Below are 22,282 nucleotides of genomic sequence, written 5' to 3' on the forward strand. Positions count from 1 at the left end.
TAAACCGCACCGCACCGCTGGGACCTGCGCACTCTGTGTGACACTGTCACTAATCCTGCCAGCTCGGGCATATTCAGGTGCAACCTGCAACATGTCCGGCAGCAGTTACACGAGAGGCATCACTTGCACCGGATCCATCTATTAGCATCATGCAAGATTTTATATATATACTCACAAAGCATACAATATGTTTGGTCAATAAAAATGTAAACATAGAACCATCACTGTTTGCTGTTTGCTCCACCTGTTTCATAGCTGCCCGACTTTTAACTTCTAACAGTTTTTGAATAACAGAAACTACGACAGCACAACATAAGCACCAACCAGAGCACAACTAATGGCACTACTACGACAGCATCCACACATTACTCCTCCGCTAGCACTTTACACTGACCAAGGAATCAGCAATCAGCAATCAGCAATCAGCAATGCATGCTTCAGCCCAGCACCACACATACAGTTACCGTTACCGATCTGATCCGAGCGGCGCTGCGCTGCGCTGATCTTGTTCCGACCGGCTCAGTGCCCCTCCGACTTGGCCGGCATGCTGCGGACGTTCTTGAGCAGGTCCTGGATCTTGGACAGCATCATCGTCTGCGCGGGGTCCCTGCCGGCGCTGCTGCTCGCCTGGTGCGGCATGGGCTTCTGGTTCTCCTGCAGCTTGATCTTCTCGAACAGGAACTGCTTCTCCGCCTCCGCCTCCTCCAGGCGCCGCTTCAGGTAGATGCTCGCGTAGTCCTGCTCCGCTGTCTTGGACTTTGCCAGCGCGATGCTCTGCAGACGCTCCGCCTCCTGCCGGGCCTCGCTCGCCTTCAGCTGGAACATCTCCGCCTCCGCCTGCTTCAGCCGCACGATGCTCTCAAGCTCCTCCACCTGCTGCTTCTTGCGCAGACGCTCCTCCTTCAGCTCCTGCACCTCACGGAGCTTCTCCTCCAGCTCGCGGTCGCACGCATCCACGGCCAGACGGGCCTTCTTGTAGAGTCGCATTTTTTCTTCTGCGACGAGCTCCATCTTTTTTACGGCTTCTTGGACTACCTCTGCTATGCGGTTGCAGGCCTCCTGAGGTGTGATCGGGCGTCCTGAATCCTCATTTTCAGAGATCTTTGGGGAGTCCATATCAAGCTCTGTGTACAATTGCATCAATCCATTGGTTGTTAGTGAGTTGCCAAAACCAGTGCTATAAAACAAGATAAATTAGAAAGCCAGGTAATATTCACAACTGCGGTAAAAGAGGCCAGATAACATATCATGTTAACCCCATAACATAAAGAAAGAACAGCTTAGTCCTCAAAACGAGAAAGGAAACACCAAGATTCACGAAGTGAATATCCAAAATACATAGAGTTCAGCCAACCAAATCATACACTTGTACAAAGAGAGGACCCAGGCCAAATCTGGTGCTATACCCATTTTATCAATAGTGTTATCAGCCTTGGTTGCAGACTAATCATATAATAAGTTGCAAATAATTGACAGATTGCTCTTGATGTCTTGAAGGCACAAGCAGCACCTCATCATGATCATAAGCTAGACTGCTCGAGAGAATAGGGGTAGAAACAGAAAAATTTAACAATTCCCCTCTTATGCAATGGATCCCTAAGAAGAGTGACAAGTGTGACCCAAAACCAGTTTGGGTTCATGCCTGAAAGGTCAACCATGGAGGCGATTTTCTTAATACGACAATTGATGGAGAGATACAGGAAGCAGAAGAAGGACTTGCACATGGTCTTTATTGACTTCGAGAAGGCGTATGACAAAGTACCGAGAAATGTCATGTGGTGGGTCTTGGAGAAGCACAAAGTCCCAACTAAGTACATTACCCTCATCAAGGATATGTACAAGGATGCGACAATGTTTGTCCGGACATGTGATGGCGACACCACTGACTTTCCTATTAACATAGGCCTACACTAGGGGTCAGCATTGAGCCCTTATTTATTTGCTATAGTGATGGATGAGGTCACAAGGGATATACAAGGTGAGATCCCTTGGTGTATGCTCTTTGCTGATGATGTGGTGCTAGTTGACGAGAGTAGGGCAGGGGTTAATAGGAAGTTAGAGCTGTGGAGACGCACGTTAGAGTCGAAAGGGTTGAGACTTAGTAGGACCAAGACCGAGTACATGATGTGTGATTTCAGCACGACTAGCCATGAGAGGGAGACGTTACTCTAGATGGGCAAGTGGTGGTCCAGAATGATACTTTTCGGTATTTAGGATCGGTGCTACAAAAGAATGGCGACATTGATGAAGATGTTAGGCATAGAATTTCAGCTGGCGGGTTGAAATGGCGTCAAGTTTCTGACATCCTTTGTGACAAAAGAGTGCCACAAAAGTTAAAAGGCAAGTTCTATAGGATAGCAATTCGCCCGGCGATGTTATACGGTGCTGAATGTTGGCCTACAAAAAGACGACATGTCCAGCAACTGAGTGTAGAAGAGATGCGGATGTTGCGGTGGTTTTGCGGGCACACAAGGAGGGATAAAGTCCGAAACGAAGCTATTCGGGATAGGGTTGGGGTGGCACCAATTGAGGAGAAACTTACCCAACATCGGCTGAGATGGTTTGGACATGTCCAACAGAGGCCTCCAGAGGTGCCGATGCGTAGTGGGGTTCTTGAGCGGGTCGATAATGTAAAGAGGGGTAGAGGTAGACCTAAACTGACTTGGGATGAGTCGGTTAAGAGAGACCTTAGGGATTGGAATATCTCTAAAGAGATAGCTTTGGATAGGAGCGCTTGGAGACTAGCTATCAATGTGCCTGAACCATGACCTTTATTTCTTTTGGGTTTCATCTCTAGCCTACCCCAACTTGCTTGGGAAAAAAGGCTATGTTGTTGTTGTTGTTGTTGTTGTATAAGAAGTATAAACTTATCTCTATGGAACCTGTAGCTACTAGATAGAAAGCTAAAAACTTATCTCTATGGAACATGTAGCTACTAGATAGAAAGATAACAGATGATACTCATGCTTTCAAAATATCAAAACTTTCTATATCAAAATTTTCCAACTTTCTAAGGGTGCGTTTGGCTGAGCTCCCAGAGCTGATTCTCTGCTGCATCCAGCAAGAGCTCTGACAAACAGTTTTTTAGAGAGAGGTGATTCTCTGCTGATTTTGTGAAGTGACTCTGTGAAATGAACTAAGAGGCTGGAAGCTAACATGCCCTATGTGTTAAGAGAAGGTCTAGCAAGAAATGTTTGCAGTTAAGGAGAATGATAGCAAGAATGTTGGATATAGAGTAGACCTTTACCAGTTATTTAAACCCTTACAGAAATTTGTTTCATAAAATCTAGACGCCTACTGCCTACCCATAAGATGAAGATATTGAATACATCAAACTGGAAGAACTCTGAATGAGTCAACATCAGTTCTTTCTGTTGATGCTAAATCAAACGATAACGTGCTTCAGATCCCTATCTACATCAATTCATCAACCATACAAATTATTTTTTATTGAATTTCTAGCCTAACAACCAAGACTCAACAATTTTGCAGTATAACCTAAGAAGGTAAAATGAAAGGCTTTCAGGTAGGTGCAACTTTTCGTTAAATGGTTAGGGAGTGTAGACTTGCAGGCCCTGTTTTAAAAAACGTTTTAAAACTACGTTTAATCTTGATTAAACTCTAAACTTTGGCCTAGCGTTGCGTTTAATCACAGTGTCGTTTAATCACAAAAGACGTTTAATCTACGTTTAATCACAAAAAACTCTAAACCATAGGCTAGCATTCACCTAGCATCTAGCGTTTTTTAAAACCTTGCTTGCAGGACTGGAGGATGGTGTTTGTGAGAGAAGTGAGGATCAGGAGCAAAGGCTTTGTGTTGTAATAGGTCAATACAGGTAGGCGAAAATTTTAGTGGTACAAGTGATACTCCCTCCATCCCAAATTATAGGTTATTTTGGCTTACTAGGCACATAACTTTTGCTATGCACTTAGATATACTGTATATCTAGATACATAGCAAAACCTAAGTATGTACCTAGAAAAGCCAAAACAAACTATAATTTGGACCGGAGGGAGTAGTTTCTTAGTTATACAAAGTTAGTGGCATTTCTTGATACCCACTCCCAAAAGTGGCAAATCGTCAGTTTGCCCTAATTCAGTCGATGTACAAAGCACATACAAGGGGAAACAACTGAAAAAGGCAATTAAACAATATTACAGCAACTGTTCTCATGAGGGAAAGCAATAAAGTTTTTTTTTTTCAAACCAGGCTCTCAGCTCTGTCCCATTTCCCTTCCAAAAGCAGGAAAAGCAATAGATGACTTACGAAACATATGTTCTTACGTGAAATAAACAATTTCCATTACACGCCAATGTAATTGAAATGCATAAGACCTCATATGACTTGAGCGGTGGTAATAGAAGCACAGAATACCTTCACAGGCATGACGAAACAGCCCTGTTCCGCTAGGCGTCGATTAGCCGGCGATTAGGCGCAACTACGCGCTGGGCGAAGCCCGTCGCCTCGCCTATGGGGGTAGTCGCCCATCTAGGCGGGCGGAGGTGGCGACCGGCGCGGAGAAGCAGGGATAGGGGCGGCGGAGGTGGCGACCGGCGCGGAGGAGGCGGGGACGGGGGCGGCGGAGGTGGCGACCAGCGCGGAGGAGGCGGGGGCGGGGGTGGCGACGGCGTGGAGGAGGCTGGGACAGGGGCGGCGACAACGCGGAGGAGGCTGGGACGGGGACCGCGACCGGCGCGGCTGGGAAATCACCGTGCGGTGGAAGGGATAGGGTTGGGATGAGGTCCCTTAGAGATAAGGTTGCTGTACAAATTGGGCTTGGGCTGTTTTATGGGCCTTTTATGTAATATTTGGCCCACATGTGTCCTGTTTTTTCTTTTCTAATAGACTTTTGTAGGTAAAATATGAATGGATATAGAACGCCTAGCAAAACGCCTAGCAACGCCTAGGCACGATTAATCCCGCCTAGGCGCTAGGCTGAGGGTCAGCGCCTAGAATCCGCCTAGCGCCTAGCGGAACCATGCGGAACAGTTCGAGGAATGTTGTAGACATAGAAATGAGCATTCAGAAAATGAATGGAGCAGAAGCAGGTAAGAAGTAAGAAGTAATAAATCAAACAAAAACATAAGTCTTAGTGAAGGAAAATAGACATACCTTGGAGCGCCTGTAGTATCACCCTAGAATTGATGGAATCAGCAGGGGCGCTCCTCAACCTTTCAATCAGATCCACACATTTCCTGAACAACACCCTACCCTTTTGGTCATTACTTAAACGGAATATCTTACAAACAAACTCAAGCTCCCGTAACAATGCATCCCTGTCCCAACCAGGAGCGCATTGTTGGAAGACATCCTTAACCCAGCCCAGCAGCTCTGAGGTCCTCTGGCAAGCCCGGCACCTAAAAAGCATCTCAACATGGCCAATGCTGCTCTTCACTGATTGCCCCATTGCAATCTGACCATTGTGAATTGCACAATCCGTATGTGTCCAGTGAGAGCAGAAATCACACCCAATCCAGCGGCATGTGTTGACTTCAAAATCAAACTTGTTGCAAATGACACACATACAGAGGTTGCAAAATCCATTCCTGCTAGCACACACATTGCACCTGCAGTCCTCAGCAGGGAGAGCACTCTGGCAAGCAATGTTCCGGCACCTCTTGTACAAGAAGACCTCCACTAGGCGGCCCTGCGGGATGGTAACACTTGGGTGCAGAAAAGCCTGTATCCCAGTCTTGATCGCAACCAGGATCTCCAGCTGCACATGGTGTGCCAGTGAAAGCATGGATGATGTCAAATCAGTCCTGTCCTGTACAAGCTTCTGCAGGTACAAGAACTCCTCAACATGCTGAGAACCCCCTGTGCCCTCCAGAATTGACCTGAGCTCATTCTTGATCTCCTCCAAGTGCTCCTCCGGCATCACCTTCATCTTCTCAGCGACCAAATCGACCCTCTCCCGCGCAACCTCCCTCAGAAGCATCCCGCCCATGCGGGAGGAGGGTCCGCGGATAACCTGCAGCTTGGAGACGCCATTCGCGACCTCCTTCTCCTTCTCCACAGCCTTACTCATGATACCAGCAGCAGCAGCAGAAGCAGCGCCACCATTGCTCTGGTTTGGCTCCGTAGGCCACGTGTCCCTGGAGCTGGCGCTCTCGGTGGCGGAGTCATGCCCCGGGTCGGAGTTTGAGCCGGGCTCCTGCATGTCCGGCGAGCCCACCTGCTCGGACGAGGCCAGAGAGAGGGAGGTCTGCGGGCCCGAGGGGCGCGGGCCGTGCCTCGGCGGCAGCATCCCCTGTGACGACGGCGGCTGCTGATGGAAATTAGCGCCGGAAGAGGTCCCCATCTTCCACAGACCTTAAGTTGCAACCTGCAAGGAGTAACATGTTCCATCGGTAATTACAAGGATACTGACGACTGAACGCACATAGAGCGAAAAAAACAAAACAAAATCGCACGTGTCCCAACTAAGAAGCAAAATCTCTGCTCTAGATCTAAGCTTGGGAACCGCTAGTGCAGGAACAAGTTTCCTCCTACTCAACCAGTCACAGATCGATTCGATACTCCATGCTCCCGTGATCCTCACGGCTCAATTCCTCAGCGAAGGGACGCCTAGAGCAGGAATCGGTACCAGAAATTCGCTAATCGGGGCCTAACTATCCAGGCACAGTCCACGAGCCAAAAACAGCCGCGGCGCATGCCCCCATGCCCTCTCGCACCTCAACAGGAAGCCGCGAGAGGGGAGCCGACCTCGAGCGAGCGGCAGCCGCCGAATCGAGCATCCCCGGGCCCGGGCTCCGCATCCGCGCGCAGGCAGCCTAGCTACCGACCTACCGTACTACGGACGAACCGGCCGGCGATTTGGGGGGGTCAAGCTAGCAGCTCACCTGGAGGCCGAGCGGGCCGGATCGACGGGGCGTGCTGAAGCCGGCGCAGGATCGCCGCCGCTGCTGACCGACGCGGGCGGCGAGGGTCCGCTCCGCCGCGCTGCGGAGTCTTCTCCTTTACTTTTTATTTTTCAAAATAAAAATTCGAGGAATGTGGGGAGTGGGAGTCCAACCGAGACGCACCCGCGTGGGCGTGGGGAGGGAAGAGAAGACAGGCAGGGGGGCCAGCCGCAGGGCCAGGGCGGCGGAGATGAAGACCGGCTGTGGGCGGTGGGGGGCGGGGCGGGCGACTGGTTTGACCGGTGGGCGACGCGGTGGTGAGGCTCTGTAGGCCCCGCCGGCCGCGGTGGTGGCATGGTGGGACTGGCTGGGGATAGAGTTGACCGGCGCGCTCGCGCTCGTGCTCTTTTTTTAGAAAGGCATCGAATTTCATTAAAAAATAATTCTTTTTACAACTGAGACTTCAACATAAAATAAATATAAAATAAAATTACAGTAAAGCATGTCACGGAGTCTCTACTCTTCGTCTTCCTTGCAACCGGCGCCGTCCACTACTTCAGAAAACTCCATCGCCGTGGAACAGCACCAGATCCGAACAGAACCGCAGTCCCCACCAACAGAAGACTCCACAGATGTGGAAGCCGCGAAAGAGGAGGTGTGTGCTCAACCACTGTAGAGAGTAAAAGGCGCCGAAAGCACATCGACCATATCTTCTAAAGGTTGAACCGAACATCAGATCCGACACCGCCATTAGCCATTACCAATAGCGGCTGGAAGAGCAGATCCACCGCCGCCAATGTTAGCACCAGCGACCAGAAAGACGATTTCACCAGAAGGGAAAACATATACAATCCCTCCTCAAAGAGGATTAGGCCAACGTATCTCGATCCCTCAATGAGAAATGCGACGTCTCCGAAGAAAACGACACATCCACCGAAGAAGATCCAATACTACATAGAAAGCTAGATCAAAAACATCGAAAAGACAATCCAAGGTCTAACCTATTTATTCTGGAGGAAAGGAAAATTATTGAAAAAAATCTAACGATGAAATAGATCTTCAAGAGAATGGACCCCCGCCCCCTTGCCACCGGCTAGGAGGCCAGAGACGTGAGGAGACGGGGGCCAGAGGCGGCGGCGGCGGGCGGCAAGCGCGGCGCGGAGGCGATCCGCCCGAGTCGCCCTAGGGCGACGCGGGGGACAAGGCGGCTATTCTTTTTGCATGTGAGGTTCGTCGGCGCGCTCGTGCTCGTGCAGGGGAAATGCACTCCCCTCGTGACTCTATCATCAACGACTGCAGTGTGCGCGTAAACTGTTTGCTTGATTCCATTTGGCAATATGGTTTAGTTTGGATTGAATAAATTGAGAGTAATCGAAAGTGTATAGTATATGTATGTGTTGTACACATAGCTATGTACAAAGAACTCGAATCTATGCTTAATTTTAACATTACTAGATGTGTGCCGGTGCGTTGCTACGGGTGAAACAAATTATCTCTATGAGTATCAATAATCTCCATTATGTATTTATAACTACCATGGGCCCATGGCTTCTGTCAACACCAAAAATCAAGAATGACACTCAGCGTAACTTTGTAATGGCCACTGGAGCAGGCAAACAGCTAGGTGAAGAAGCCATTACAAACACAAGCAGAGATCTGAAACAAGCATCCATCAGTCCATCGCCGAGCTTATCCAATCACCGAGCTTACCTCTGTTCAAAGAGCATATGTTCACAGAGCATTAGAAAAATAGCACAATATAGAAGTTAGCTTACTGCAAAACAAGATCACTCCACAATGGACCATATGAATCAAGTTCACTTGGGACTAAACAAGTAAAGATTAGCTGGTTAATACATGCAGCTATCCAGTTTCAAAAATTAAGCATGTCTTGATCACTACAAAATGAAAGAACCACTATGTATTTGTGATAGTTCCTAAGCAATAGACTTTAAAATGCTCCATATGTAGACAGAGAATTCTAAAGGGCGGCAAAATTGACATGAACACATGGGGCTGTCGGAGCTTCTACGGCAGGAGGTGTTTTTCCCCCCAACGCTATTGTGAATTTAGCCGCCGACGGATGAGATCAACATCTGAAATGTTCGAGACAACAGCCTACTTACTCATAGATTTATGCATGGTGTTGAAGTAGAAATGCATAATTGTGCGAAGTTTCTAGAAGATTAGATAGTACACATAAACCATGGTTACCATGCTTCATGATGAAATATGAAATACTCTAAAAATTAGATATTTATATGGTTAGATAAGTATGAAAAAATTATAGAATTAGATATTTTGTAAAAAAGTGTGCAGAAGGTGGACACATGGCAAAACCATATGAACCATGGAATTCTATAAATAGGAGTGCTCCACTCCCCTTTTGTCATACCATAGCAAAAGAGGTCTCAAGTATGAGATGGCAAGGTTGCCATGTAATGTAGTAGTGTCATAGTAACGTAGCCAAATAAAAAGTGCAAGTGTCTTATAGTGTACTAAGTTATGATGAACAAAGAGTTGAGTGCCCATACAGAGTGTCTATCATATTAGTGTCTACGTGAAGATCTTTTTAGTGTATTACACTACTTTGGTACAACTTTTCGAAAGTCACAGGCGCCAACTTCTCAACACATGATATTTACAGAACTGTTAAATGGTTTAGCTAGACTATAGTCTACTATTGACTTTCTTAGCCTCTACAAACACCAATTGTTAAAAAAAAAAACTCGGCCGGGTGGGGAAAGACCGCCCCACCGGTATTGACTTTCTAGAAGAAGCCTCGGCTTCCCCGACCGAGAAAATCCCTGAACCCTGGCCCCGCCCTGACACTGGGGGCCGTAGCCCATGGGAACCCTGCCTGGGCCATGTAAGGTAATGGGGACGTGGGTTCCCGATCTTCCGTCAGGTTCTGGATAACTCTCGTTGTAGGCGGAGCGAGACACACCGATCCGGTTTCAGATCCTAAGACCCGAATCCAGCAATCTTAGCACCACAACTCCTCTGGTTATCAACCGTGTCACAACCCGGTTGACCTCGCCAAGAAGGCTAATCCCTGCAAGCGCAACGAAGAACACAAGCAAGAACTCGAAAGAAACGCAGCTCAAATGAAGTGACTCTGCAGATCAATGATTAATCTCACGAGTTGGGGTTTCACAAACCGATGAACGGCGACAACTGTTCTTGACAGAATGAATCTAAGCAAAACCCAAGTCTCACGATGGCGGCGGCGGCTATTAATAAGGGTTTAGGTCGCGCAAGACCCCCTGGACGCGCCCCTATTGGGCTCCAACACGATACACGGGCCATCGGCCCAAAAACAGTGACGCAGCACCGGGACAGATTCTGGACGCCAACTTCCACAGACGATTCCTGTCGACTCCGGATGAATTTGAGCCTGAAACCAGAGCCATTGGAAGCGTCTTGAAATTATCTTTCCATCCATATCAAGTGCGCCCAAATCCGACTCCGTATGCAACCTGGGCGTCCGTTTTAGTGCGGCCTGTTCCTGGAGTCCGAAACTGAAACGAAGTCGAATCGGTTTGGGCCTCCATCTTGATCCGGACGTCCTTGCTGGTCCTCCACGCCTCCAAGGCCTTCTCCACACCCTTGCTGGTCCTCTCCTTTGTTCCTAAGTACAATTAAGTCATTAGGTAGCAATCTATTCTCAGATTCACAATAAACATTACTTAGGAACGAACTCACCTGTAAGTTCAATTGTCGAGCACGTGCGCGAGTAATAGGACCTTGTATATCATTTTGAGGAGTGTCGTTTGTATCCGTAGGAGTGATGTCCTCATCATAAGGGTCCTCAGGCCGACCTGGGCCGTCCACACCAGTGCATTGGCACCGGGGCCAGCGAGGGGATTTTTTTAACCTCAGCCTGAAATTCGCTCCCACGGGGAGTCGAACCCAGGACCTGAGGAGTGCCGCTGGGTTCCTCTAACCAACTCAGCTAGAGGCCCTTTGGCAACACCAATTGTTAAATGCCTTAACCTGCTATTTTTAACACCGCCAACAAGTAGGCCAAATTGACAAAGTAAGAAGAACATTCTCATACAGCTACTGGTAATCAGGCAGAATGATACATAAACATATCGCACCGTTAGAATTCCACAAGTCGCAACTGTCAATTTATCATACTTGTAGATGATATTTCAACGATAAAAAAAAGAAGTATGAACATTATCTTTTTTTTCAACGATAAAAAAAGAAGGAAGCACATTAGGAATTCTTCAATGGGGTGGGTGTTCTTGCACTGCATGGAATATGTAGGTTAATATTACATTGCTTAATTTAAAGATGAACAAGAGAATGAGCAGTATGTGCTTACCTGGAACACCTTGCCTTCTTTAAAAGGCTCCGAGCATATAGGGCACCGGAGCGAGGACATGGGCATACTGACATCCACGACGTCCAAGATGTTTGCCATGGCTTCTCTCTACCGCTTGGCTTCTCTCTATCGCTTGATAAGAAGAGCGGGAGTGGGCTGCCGGGCTTTTATAAGAAGCCGGCATGGACAATTGTCAGCTAAGGACATAAGAAATGAGTGATTAATCACAAATATAATGAACTCCCTGTTTGTCCATAGATTTTCATCATCATTTTGCAACAGATTCAGTAGAAAATCAACGTGTAATGCATGCGCAAGTGCACCCAAAGGGCGAAGGTATGTGTCAATGATGCGGTATAGTTGTCTAAGATCAGCAGCACCTCCTTGGGGATAATAGTTCACTCAAGGTACCTTTGGATCAATGAAAACATCCCTCCGGTTGAGTATAAGATATCCCCTATGGTGAAACCTCCTTGCCAACACTTTTGTTGTTGGTGATGACATCCCAGAACATAAAAATGAAAAGGTTACGCAAGATATATTGTGTGAAGGTTCCAAGGAAACAGACAGACTGTCTGGAGGGAGCCAAACTGTCTGAAATATTGTGTCCGCATTGATGATGAGAACATTGCCCAGCTGATCAAACATCATTGGGGAAAAGCTATAGAGTGGAATGGCCTACAACACATTATATTGTTACAACTTTGCACACAAAAAGGGACTAATCAAATCACAAGAGTTTGAATACTTACACGCCACCCCTTATCCTTGGCTTTACATGTATATGTGAACCCTGATCAAGTGGTATATCATTCAATATTTGCTCTCCACTTACAGATCTGCCATTAACAATGAAATACGAATCCTAAAGCATGATTTTCCTTTTCCTATGAGCAGCTTGAACAAGCTCAAAAATTGTTGTTGTGTTTAGATTGGGAGATAGAGATATTTAATGCCCATAAGCACAAACAAAAACCTACGAGACAAATAACAATCACTTCTTAAAAGCTACTAAGTTTTAGGTGAGAAATAAATAAAAATTATCTACTAAAACAATTCTTCCTTGCTTAATTTATTGCACACACTAGTCTAAAACAATGCAACAAACCAAATCATATTCTAACTGAACATAATCAAGTAGCAAACAACCTAAACTGTCGGCTCTAGTAAGTTGGTGCCATGCCCTTCTTGGTGCACCCGGTGTAGGTTGGTCCCTACATAAAATTATCACTTGCACCAGCAAACTACATGAACTCAATGCAACTAATATCAGTATTTGTACTACCACTACTTCTTGGAAAGGCCTAGACACATATTCACAGAAAGCTACACGAACTCAATGCAACCACTACTAGAAAAACTGCCTTTGGCACCGGTCGGAGAATGCCTTTGGTACCGGTTTTTTGAACCGGTACCCCCAAAGTGGTACACCGGGTAAAACAACCGGTGCCTAAGCCTTCAAAATTCACGCAAAATATTCTCTTTAGTTGGGACTTGAACTCGCGACCTCTAGACTCGCACGTTGCTCCTTTACCATCTCAGCTGCACATTTGTTCTGAGCGAGAAGGAGATATTTTTCTTTTAAAGTAACCAATGGATGAGCCTAAGGTACCGGTTGGTGGTACCACCCGGTACCTAAGGCTCGTCTATAGGTACCGGTTGATGGTACCACCCGGTACTAATATAAAAGTTACCACCTGGTACCTATGGAGAGCCTTAGGTACCGGTTGATAATACCAACCGGTACCTAAGGCACATTCATAAATTCCATCCACCCCAAAAGTACCGGTATGGAGATGAACCGGTACCTATGCATAGGTACCGGTTCATCTCCATACCGGTACTTTTGGGGTGGACCTAAGGCTTGTTTTCTAGTAGTGAACTAATATCAATATTTGTACTGCCACTACTTTTTGGAAAGGCCTAGACACATATTCACTACATTATGAGCACCCGGGCTCCTGGAGCCTGCTCGTTGGCGTGGGTTGCCCCTCGCGGCTGCGGAGGCAGTTGCTCTCAGATCCGGCGCCATCCCGACCGGATCTAGTGGCTGCGCGGTGGGGGCGCGTGGTGGTGCGTGTTGGGACGGCGGCTGGAGCAGGGCAGTGGCGGCGGCGGCGGCTACGGCCAGCGTGGGTTGACGGAGGCGGCAGCGGCCGGTGTGGGATGATGCAAGGGGAGCGACTGCGGCCGGCACGGTGCTGACGGCGGTGGCTGCAGCCAGGGGCACCCAGTTCTACCTGTTCCGGGCCATGGCGGTCTGGAGATGGTGGGGCTAGGGGCATTCTGCACGCGGGCGACGGGTGCTGCGACAAGTTGGATGATACTCCCCTTCTCCTTCTCGATGGCAATACTGGTACAACGCCGCCATGGTGGTGGGGCCGAGGGCTGGCAGGTGCTTGCTGATGGTGCCGAGGTGGTGCCTCGGGCAGTGCCGGGCTTCTTCCGGTAGAGGCAATGCGGATGCGGCGGAGAGTGGGCTATTGGCATGGACGAGAGCGTGCGGTAGGCATGGTGTTGAGCTGGGCGAAAGACTCCATTGGCACTTTGTCGGTGGCGATGGTGGCGGCACCCTTGGGGCGTCGCTTTCCCTACTGGGGGCATCATTGAGAGTCACCATGTCCCCGCAGCACGAGGTTCTCAGGGTGAAAGCCTTGTCCTTCTATGGACGTGCGCGGAGGGCCCCATTGGCGTCGTGCCCTCCTTGGAGGCACCACATTTGGAGACCTAGCTTGGCTTGTGGCAGTGGTGGTGGTCGGTTGGTGGTGTTGTCTGTGCGTAGCGGCAGAGGAGGTGCACACGGTCCGTGTTGGCAGGGAGATGTAGAGGGCCCATGGGTGTTGTTTGCCTTGGGCTGGTGCGCATGGTGACCCGAGTGACGGTGTGGCATAGGTGATGCTCTTATAGTGGCTTCGGTGGCAAGAATCCTTGGAGCAGTGTCTAGTGTGGCGGACGGCGAGGTCCTCGTGCACTTCAAGGTGGTTGTCTCTGAGAAGTTTGTGCGGTGGATGAGGAGAGGCCCCCACACATTGAGCGTTCAAGATGACTGCATTGATGTCACGACGGAAGTGTTCTGCCGAAGCAAGGCTGGAGCTGGAGGATCGACGGTCGTGTGTGTGCGGCATGAGGATGACCACCCTGTGGTGGAGTTAGAGTTGTCGCTCAAAATTGCAGTGGGTTATGGCATTTGGCATGGCACAGCGTTGGTGAGGGCGCAGTTTGCGGTGGCTTATTTTCGACTACTCTCCCAGATTATAGTAGTGTAGTGTTTTGTTATGTGCATTTGTTTGCGTGCATTGTCTTTGTGGTGGTGGTGTTTGCTTCGGCGCGTGATGTATATTTACTTCTTCTTAACTCACAGAGTTGTGCTTATGCTATCTTTTAAAAAAAATAAAAAAGAATCGTGGATGGCCTTGCCAGCCGCCGACTTTCGAGCGTTTCATACGTAAAGAAATTGTTGGCGAGGCTGAAAATTTTCACGGCAACAGGATGGCCAGGAGACATGGGCACCATAGATCTTGAATCGAACAGATTTTTTTTTTTTTTGACGAGTGGATGGCCACGGACCTTCGGGCGTTTCATCTATATAGATCATCTTCTGCATCTTCTGCCTGGCTGTCGTGTATCCAGCCAAATCCAGTGCTGTGCTGCAGACCTAAAACTCACCAGTAACACACGGCCTACCTATGCAACTCCATGGAGATTAAAGAAACAAGTTGGCATACAATTTCCAAAAACAATATCCATAGTGGCCAAACCCATCAAAATTCAAATTTCTGTTCTGGTTTTCTAAACACTACTTATTCCTGTCTTTTAAACCCTATCCAACACGACTACATTAGCAATCACACAGCTCGTTGTACAGGCCGTTGGGGCAAGATCTCAAAAATTTCTCGGCGTTGACATCCGACGTTCGTGACACCTGGTACGCAGGTACCTCCCTCTTTTCTTATTTCTGCTTGCCAGACTCGACGGGCTCAGGCTCGACCACCTCAGCTTCAATGGGCTCGGGCTCAACCACCGGGGCATCATACTGTGGGGACGGGCTGGCGGGCTGCACCTGTGACTGTGTGGACCATTTACCGGCGATGGCGGAGCTCATCATCTCGTAGATCTTCCCGCTGAGCTTGGCCGGGTTGTCAGGCTGCAACATTATAGAGGCATGAGTTGAAATGGAATTGCAACTGATAAGCTTGGCAGTGTTGATTGAGGGGGCACAGATAGTCAAATCAAAGTACAGATCATACTAAGTTGCTCGTATCCATACATTACACGAGACTCCAGAGTGCCACTGCCGGCACGATTGAATAATAATAAACTGTTCAGAATTTGGGCATCACAGACACAGAATAAACTGTAACTCTCCCGTATTTCAGTTTTTATGGCTAGGATATGGTAATTTTAGGTGGTGAGCACATTGAGTTTGCCTCGTCCTATCTAACACTTGCAAATAGTGCTTATGCTATTTTTTTCCCTATTTTGTGAAAAGGAAATGAGATATGGTCTTGCCATGCTCATGTTTCCAGATATAAAACAGAGGTTAAGACAGCAAAACAAAAGCAAAGGATTCTGGGACATAAAAAAAAATTCAATGATGTTAATGAGATTGAAAACAATAGCGTACTCACCGTAAAGCCACTTGAAATCATAGCAGTTTCAAATAGGACATCCAGAACCTTTAGAGCTTCAGAGTCATCAGGGTTGTTTCTGCAGGCAACCTGCATTTGCAAGTTAAAATTCATTAGAATGGAACACCCAAGAGGTACTTGGTCTAAAATAACAGAATTATCACAATGAATAAACAAACTTCAAATCATCAAGATACAATGCAACTTTTAGCGCTTCCAAATTCGACCAACAAGTGAGATAGCCAACAGCAGGTTGAGAACTTACGTTCAAGCCCTTAATTATCTCGTGATCTGGGTTTATCTCGAATACTTTCCTCGAACGCATGAAATCCAAAGAAGATGTGTCACCCATAGACTGTGCCCTCATCAACCTGTTAACAAACAGTGAGGAATTATTAATTTGTTGGATTTTATAGTTATAAAGATCAGGAAATCATTACAGAAGTGAAAATAGACACTAACCTCTCCATATTGGCAGACCAGCCAAACTTGGCTGCAACGAGAACACATGGTGATGAACTGAGACGATTAGATATGTCAACACGTGCAACCTTGTCACCTAAGCGTTTCTTGATCCAGTCGCAGGTTTGGCTGAACTCCTGCTTTATCTCCTTTTCTCTTTCCTCGTTCTTATCGCCTAAGGTACATTTGCATATCACAATCAGAAACAAGAAAAATCACTAAGATAAAAGATTAAATGTCTCACTTTTAAACAAATAATATAAACTACAAAGAGACAAGTTAAGTGTACAAGACAGAAGTCTAAAGAACTGTATAAATTAAACAGATCATGGATCACATTTAATGTACTAATAACATGGTGATTATTGCAGAAGGTAACAAAAAGAACAAAACCTTGCCACAATAAGGCAGGTATATCTCAGCATCCAGTAGGTAATAGGAGATTGATTCGCAACACTTTTATGTGCATACCTAAGTCCAAATCTTCCTTGCTAATGTCCACAAATTTCTTATCCTTGTAGGAGCTCAGATTCTGGATAGCCACTTCATCCATAGGGTCAACCAAAAGTAGAACCTACAAAAAAAGAAATAACCCATTTGAAGTTAGAGACACAAACTAATCTCATTTCTGGAATTATTAACATTCTATACACTCATTTGCCTGAATGTTTATAGGGTTATTTTTGTTCATAATATTGGGCTATTTGTGCTTCTCTTATGCCTTGTGTCTTTTTTGTGTTTCTCTTATCCTTGTTTCTTTTGGGTTTCATCTCTAGCCTACCCCAACTTGCTTGGGACAAAAGGCTATGTTGTTGTATAAGTATAAAGCCCAGACACAGCCTAAATAGACCATGGACATAGCAAAAACACAAAAATGCCTCAGATGTAGCATAAAGCCCAGTTGTTCAGTGTCCCAATACCCCCATACAACGCAGTGCAGCCACACCCGTAGCATTTCCAGAATGGCCACAAAGCACTTTAGCTCTGCATGGCAACTGCTTATTCCTTAGGTGCCCTAATTTCAATGGTTAGATTGGTCACTACCACCTCTTTAGGTCGTGTTTCCATACTCAGTCTAATTCATGGTGAAGGTAGATGATTTCAACTTCTGTATCCAGGTAGAGCCCTTCCATTTCTCCAATTATTATAGTTTTTACTGGCTTCTTTCCACACATTTGCCCAACTAAGGTCGAAAACAAGGGGTACAGACTCATGTAAGCAGTGTTTCAAAGGCGACAAGGCGACCCAAGGAAAACTGTGTACGCCTCATCGCCTAGGTGGCACGTAGGCAACAAGGCCTAACTGTTCCCCGAGGTAAGCTGGGTCCGCTCGGACGCCTAGGGGATGACTATGCGACGCCTTTGAAACACTGCATGTAACTGAACTATATGCGGGTCAGGTCCTGAAACTACCCCAGCCATTATTCAATGAACAATTTGGCAGCTGTGATGAATGGACTCAATAACAAAATACAATAAAACAAAAAATAAACAGCTAAACAAGAAATACTCAAAAAATCAATAATCTATTTGCAATAACAATAAGATATCTTCGGTTCTTACCTCATACTCTTTCTCAGTGAGTTTCTCTAGGAAAGGAGCATTTTTGGCACTGCTCAGACTGTCTGCAGCAATGAAATAAATGTCCTTCTGCTCAGGTTTCATGTTCTCCACATATTCATCCAAGCTAATCAATTCATCATTGCTCTGAGAAGAGAAGAATCGCAACAAAGGAGCAATTCTCTTGTGGTTTTCCTTGTCTTCCATGGCACCCAGCTTTAAAAATTTTCCATAATTCTCCCAAAACCTTTCATAATCCTACAGTAAATTTCGGATGAGAAAGCTGCAAAAGGCAGATAATTGGCACCGAGGAAAGTTGAAAACTTACATCTCTGTTTTCACTGCAAGAAATACCAAGAATCATATCAAACGCCTTCCGCACAAGCCTCTTTCTCATTATCCGCACCTAAAAATGACAATAAGATCAGTATTTGGAGTGTAGTAGGGACAGAGACATGAAAAGAAATCCCCCCCTCAAGCAACTTACAATTCGACTTTCTTGAAGGATCTCACGAGAGACATTCAATGGAAGGTCATTTGAGTCAACGACACCCTTCACAAAGCTCAAATATCTTGGGAACTGGCCAAACACAGTGGTCAACATCAGATTTACTTGGTAGTAAAATTTTATAAAAACAATGAAGAATGGGTGCTAAGTATTGAGCATACCAATTCTCCATCAAAGTCATCTGATATGAATACACGCTTAACATAAAGCCTGATGTTCTTGGTCTTCCTGTCAGTTATGTCTTCCTTCTTTGTAGCCGGAACAAAAAGAACTGATCTGAATTCTACCTCACCCTGTATCAATTAGACCAGACATTTGTCGTCATGTTACACAAATCTGCAGTGTTTGCTTAGATTTTTATTATTATGATGATTTTATCTCAAACACACAAAAATAAACTTTGATAAAAGCAAAACAGAGCATGAAGCATGGCAAGGAAAAAGAACATGACTCAAAGCACATATAGGGCACACTGCACAAATCATGAGATCTAAACCAACCATGATAGTCATAACTGTTTACTGACCAAAACAAAGAAATGGCAAACAACCAATATAAATGCAAACACAACATACCTCTGTAGTGAAGTGGGAGGATGCCAAAGGATCCAAGTACTCATTGAAGGTTTTCTTGAAAAATTCATTGTACTCCTCAGTTGAAACCTCTTTAGGGTTCCGAAGCTGCCAACAGCACAAACAGGTACCATAAGGTTTACACATTTACATTTTTGAAAGTACATGTATAAAATCATGATTATATCAACAAAGATAACATAAATAAGTCTTACCCAGATAGGTTGTGTTTCATTTGTAAGCTCCCAATCCCAATACTTCTCCACAACTGTCTTGGTCTTTTTCTTTTTCTGTGAACAAGAGATGTTAACTCTCAACCAGTAATAAAGTACAACACAATTTAGTTCACAGTAAAGCAGTGCAAAATGAAGAGTTCCAGCTGCTTATATATTTACCTCTGTTTGGGTTTCACCGTCACCTTCTTTTTTGGTTTCTGCTGGATCCTCATCAACCTCAACCTAGATGATCCATGCATGCCAAATGTAAGTAATTTCTTGGTGCAAAATAGCAAAGAGACGGAAGAGAGAATATTCACCTCTTTTGTGAAGCCCTTTTCTTGCCACGTGTAAATTGGGAAGGAAACAAACTGAGAGTAGTTCTTTACAAGTTTCTGGATCCTTTCAGGGTGAGCAAAACCCTTGTCGTCACGCTGAAATAGAAAGAATAATAATTAAAATAGGGCAAATAATAGAAGTTACATCACATTGGGATAAGCTTACAGACCTTGAGGTAGAGAGTAAGACGAGTTCCTCTAGGAATGAACTTCTCCGGGTCCTTTTCCTCTCTAATGGTATAAGAACTGGAATCTGCTTCTCCTTCCCAAACATATTGTTTGTCAGATTTTGGGCTCTTTGTTGACACAACAACCTATTGCATAGGAGTGAAAATACCAATTTAATACTTAGAAATTATGGACAGCCATAGGATACAAGGACAGCAGGAAAGTCAAAATCGTTAATAAAGAGTACGAGCACATGAACAGAGGAATTTTAGCTCGTTAATAACCAATTAAACAGATATACTGACAAATCATGGTAACAGTATACCTTATCCGCAACAAGAAATGCAGAATAGAATCCAACACCGAATTGGCCAATCAAGTTGCTGTCCATGCCAGCTTCTTGACTCTCCTGTTGTACAGAGTACAGTAGACAGTATAAACCATAACTATTGCAGAATTTAAGACTTGGAAAAATTACAAACAGAGAACATCATCTTCAGCAAGATAAAACCTTCAATGCCTTCAGGAACTTAGCAGTTCCACTGCTTGCAATAGTCCCAAGAGAATCGACAAGTTCTTGCTTCGTCATGCCAATTCCAGAATCGCTGAAGATAACGAGCAAATGCAGGCCAGAATGAAAATCACTTCCCAACAAAGAAATTGCATGGTACGTCTATGATCTTCTGCAAGCAACTAATACTTACGTAATCGTTACTATTCCATTATCCTTGTCTGTTTGGATGCGAATGTCAAGTTCAGGACCATCCTTGAGAAGCTCAGGATCAGTGACACTCAGATAACGCAACTTATCAAGTGCATCACTAGCATTGCTGCAAGCACAAATAAAAGAAAATGAAAGGGCAAACTAAGTCAGAGGAATTGAAATCCATAACACAGTCGTTACATAACAATTGACAAGAGGTCACAATCCCAATTCAACCAAATACCATGACAAGGAACAAAAGGTTGTACTTGAGGTAACACTTAAGCTAGCTGAAACTAGTTATTTCTAAAAATGCAACCCACCCACCTGACCAATTCTCGAAGGAAGACTTCCTTGTTACTATACAAGCTGTGCACAATCAAATCCATGAGCCTGTTGACCTGTGAAGCACATTGAGGAAACACCATGGCATCACTTATAACCAAACATCAGCTGAAGTTAGCACAAAGTTACCCAAAATTACCCAAAATTCACTACATGTGTACCTCCGCCTGGTACTCATGCTTCTCAGCCGGCGGCATGTCTGTGGAGTTAACTGCAGCCGCACTCGACTCATAGCGTCTCCCAACAAGGGTACCATCCATCAGCTTAAAGGATGCCACATTGCTGGTTCCAGTAACCTTGGGCGCCGCAAGCACTGAGAGCAACCTTTTCTGTTGCTGAGGAGCTCCCTGCGCTCCACTGCTCACCTGATATCACAGAATAAAACAGATATAACTTAACAGGTAACTGGGCCAAGTCAGTTAGGACCGTTAAATTAGATGATAATAACAAGGGAATTCTCAACTATTGAACCGTACATTTGCACGGTGGTTCCCAATAAAGTAGAAGGCAATCACTAAAAATTAATGGTAAATAGCATAATGAATAAAACCGGCACAATTCCTTTAAACCTAAGCATCAATGCCCGTCAGATCGACCCAAAGCAAATTGCCCAGTTCGCCAATTCCGACGAACGAATGAGTACGGACCTACTATGCCGGCTAATCGCGAGCCATTACATGGCTCCCGATGATGGCGACCAAGCAAACAGGGCAAAGCGGAATGCCGCACGTACCGGGCGGGTCAGCGGGGCCGAGGCGGCGGCGTCGGCGGAGACGGCGGGGGCGGCGCCGGCTGCCGCGCGGCTACGGGCGGCGGCGGCGGCGCAGAGGGATCGCCTGGAGGCCCCGAGCATCTTCCGCTTCCGCTGCCAAGCACGCCAAGGGCGAGGGAGGCTGCGAGGGAAGACGGACGGGGTGGCCGAGTCGGATCAGTGGAAACGACGCCGCCCGCGAGGGTTTAGGAGGGGGCGGGTAGGGTTTTGGGAGGTTGGGGGAAGAGGGAAGAAGAAGGTCCTCGTATAAATGGCGTGCGCCTTGCAGGGCAAGAAGAAGAGAGGGGGCAGGTCGCTGACTTGGTGGGTCCACTAGCGGCTAAACGGGGGAAGGTTCTGGAGCGCGAGGGTTGGGTTGGGACTTGGGACAAATGATGCGAGGACGATTACTTGACGATGACAAGGTGGGCCCGAGGAGGCCTGGTCGGGATGTGGCCCGCATGTCAGTAGAGTTAGGGTTGCTGCCGCTCCCGGTCGCCGGTTCGGAAGGCTCAGACGGATGTTTCCTTACATGACATGTGGGTCCACGTGATATGGTCGCCCACCTGTCACTGAGTTACGGCAGTGTGTGCCTGTTTGATTTTGTAGAAGCAAACTTTGACCATCAATTAGAGATATTAAATAAAAGTAATTTACAAAACTAACTCCACGATCCTGCGCTATTTCGCGAGATGAATCTTTAACCACATAATTAGAGAATAGTTATTGTAGCATCACTATAGTCAATCATGAATTTATTAAATTTATTAGATTTGTCGTGCAAAGTTGCACTTATCTGTTAAAAGATTTTATAAATAAACTTTGTTTAGTATTTTATGCATGCAAAAAAATTTATA

At 46.2% G+C, this 22,282-nt stretch overlaps 2 protein-coding genes across 2 annotated transcripts; both read right to left on the reverse strand.

Annotated features, from left to right (window-relative positions):
* Positions 1 to 139: 139 nt before the first annotated feature.
* Positions 140 to 7,038, reverse strand: LOC120699617 (OBERON-like protein). Its single transcript, XM_039983623.1, has 3 exons — positions 6,844 to 7,038; positions 5,114 to 6,326; positions 140 to 1,124 (listed from the first exon to the last, which is right to left on the reverse strand). Exons 2-3 carry the CDS (start codon positions 6,300 to 6,302, stop codon positions 520 to 522), a joined length of 1,794 nt encoding a protein of 597 aa, XP_039839557.1. The 5' UTR covers positions 6,303 to 6,326; positions 6,844 to 7,038; the 3' UTR covers positions 140 to 519.
* A 7,823-nt stretch (positions 7,039 to 14,861) lies between these two features.
* Positions 14,862 to 21,743, reverse strand: LOC120699618 (heat shock protein 90-6, mitochondrial-like). Its single transcript, XM_039983624.1, has 20 exons — positions 21,408 to 21,743; positions 20,836 to 21,039; positions 20,657 to 20,730; positions 20,331 to 20,456; positions 20,138 to 20,231; positions 19,952 to 20,035; positions 19,629 to 19,772; positions 19,441 to 19,554; positions 19,301 to 19,363; positions 19,121 to 19,195; positions 18,909 to 19,013; positions 18,495 to 18,626; positions 18,313 to 18,405; positions 18,154 to 18,231; positions 17,829 to 18,083; positions 16,738 to 16,840; positions 16,267 to 16,441; positions 16,070 to 16,175; positions 15,805 to 15,894; positions 14,862 to 15,320 (listed from the first exon to the last, which is right to left on the reverse strand). Exons 1-20 carry the CDS (start codon positions 21,525 to 21,527, stop codon positions 15,126 to 15,128), a joined length of 2,430 nt encoding a protein of 809 aa, XP_039839558.1. The 5' UTR covers positions 21,528 to 21,743; the 3' UTR covers positions 14,862 to 15,125.
* Positions 21,744 to 22,282: the final 539 nt, after the last annotated feature.

Source organism: Panicum virgatum, chromosome 3K, assembly GCF_016808335.1.
Source record: "Panicum virgatum strain AP13 chromosome 3K, P.virgatum_v5, whole genome shotgun sequence".
Taxonomy (NCBI): domain Eukaryota; kingdom Viridiplantae; phylum Streptophyta; class Magnoliopsida; order Poales; family Poaceae; genus Panicum; species Panicum virgatum.

Excerpts from the sequence above, each read along its gene's own strand:
- LOC120699617 (XM_039983623.1), bottom strand. The coding sequence starts at position 6,302 with ATGGGGACCTCTTCCGGCGCTAATTTCCATCAGCAGCCGCCGTCGTCA. Across the intron at positions 1,125-5,113 it reads GATACTACAGGCGCTCCAAG|AGCTTGATATGGACTCCCCA; the intron begins GTATGTCTATTT and ends AATTGTACACAG.
- LOC120699618 (XM_039983624.1), bottom strand. The coding sequence starts at position 21,527 with ATGCTCGGGGCCTCCAGGCGATCCCTCTGCGCCGCCGCCGCCGCCCGT. Across the intron at positions 18,084-18,153 it reads CTTGCAGTGAAAACAGAGAT|GATTATGAAAGGTTTTGGGA; the intron begins GTAAGTTTTCAA and ends AATTTACTGTAG. Across the intron at positions 16,841-17,828 it reads TCACTGAGAAAGAGTATGAG|GTTCTACTTTTGGTTGACCC; the intron begins GTAAGAACCGAA and ends CTTTTTTTGTAG.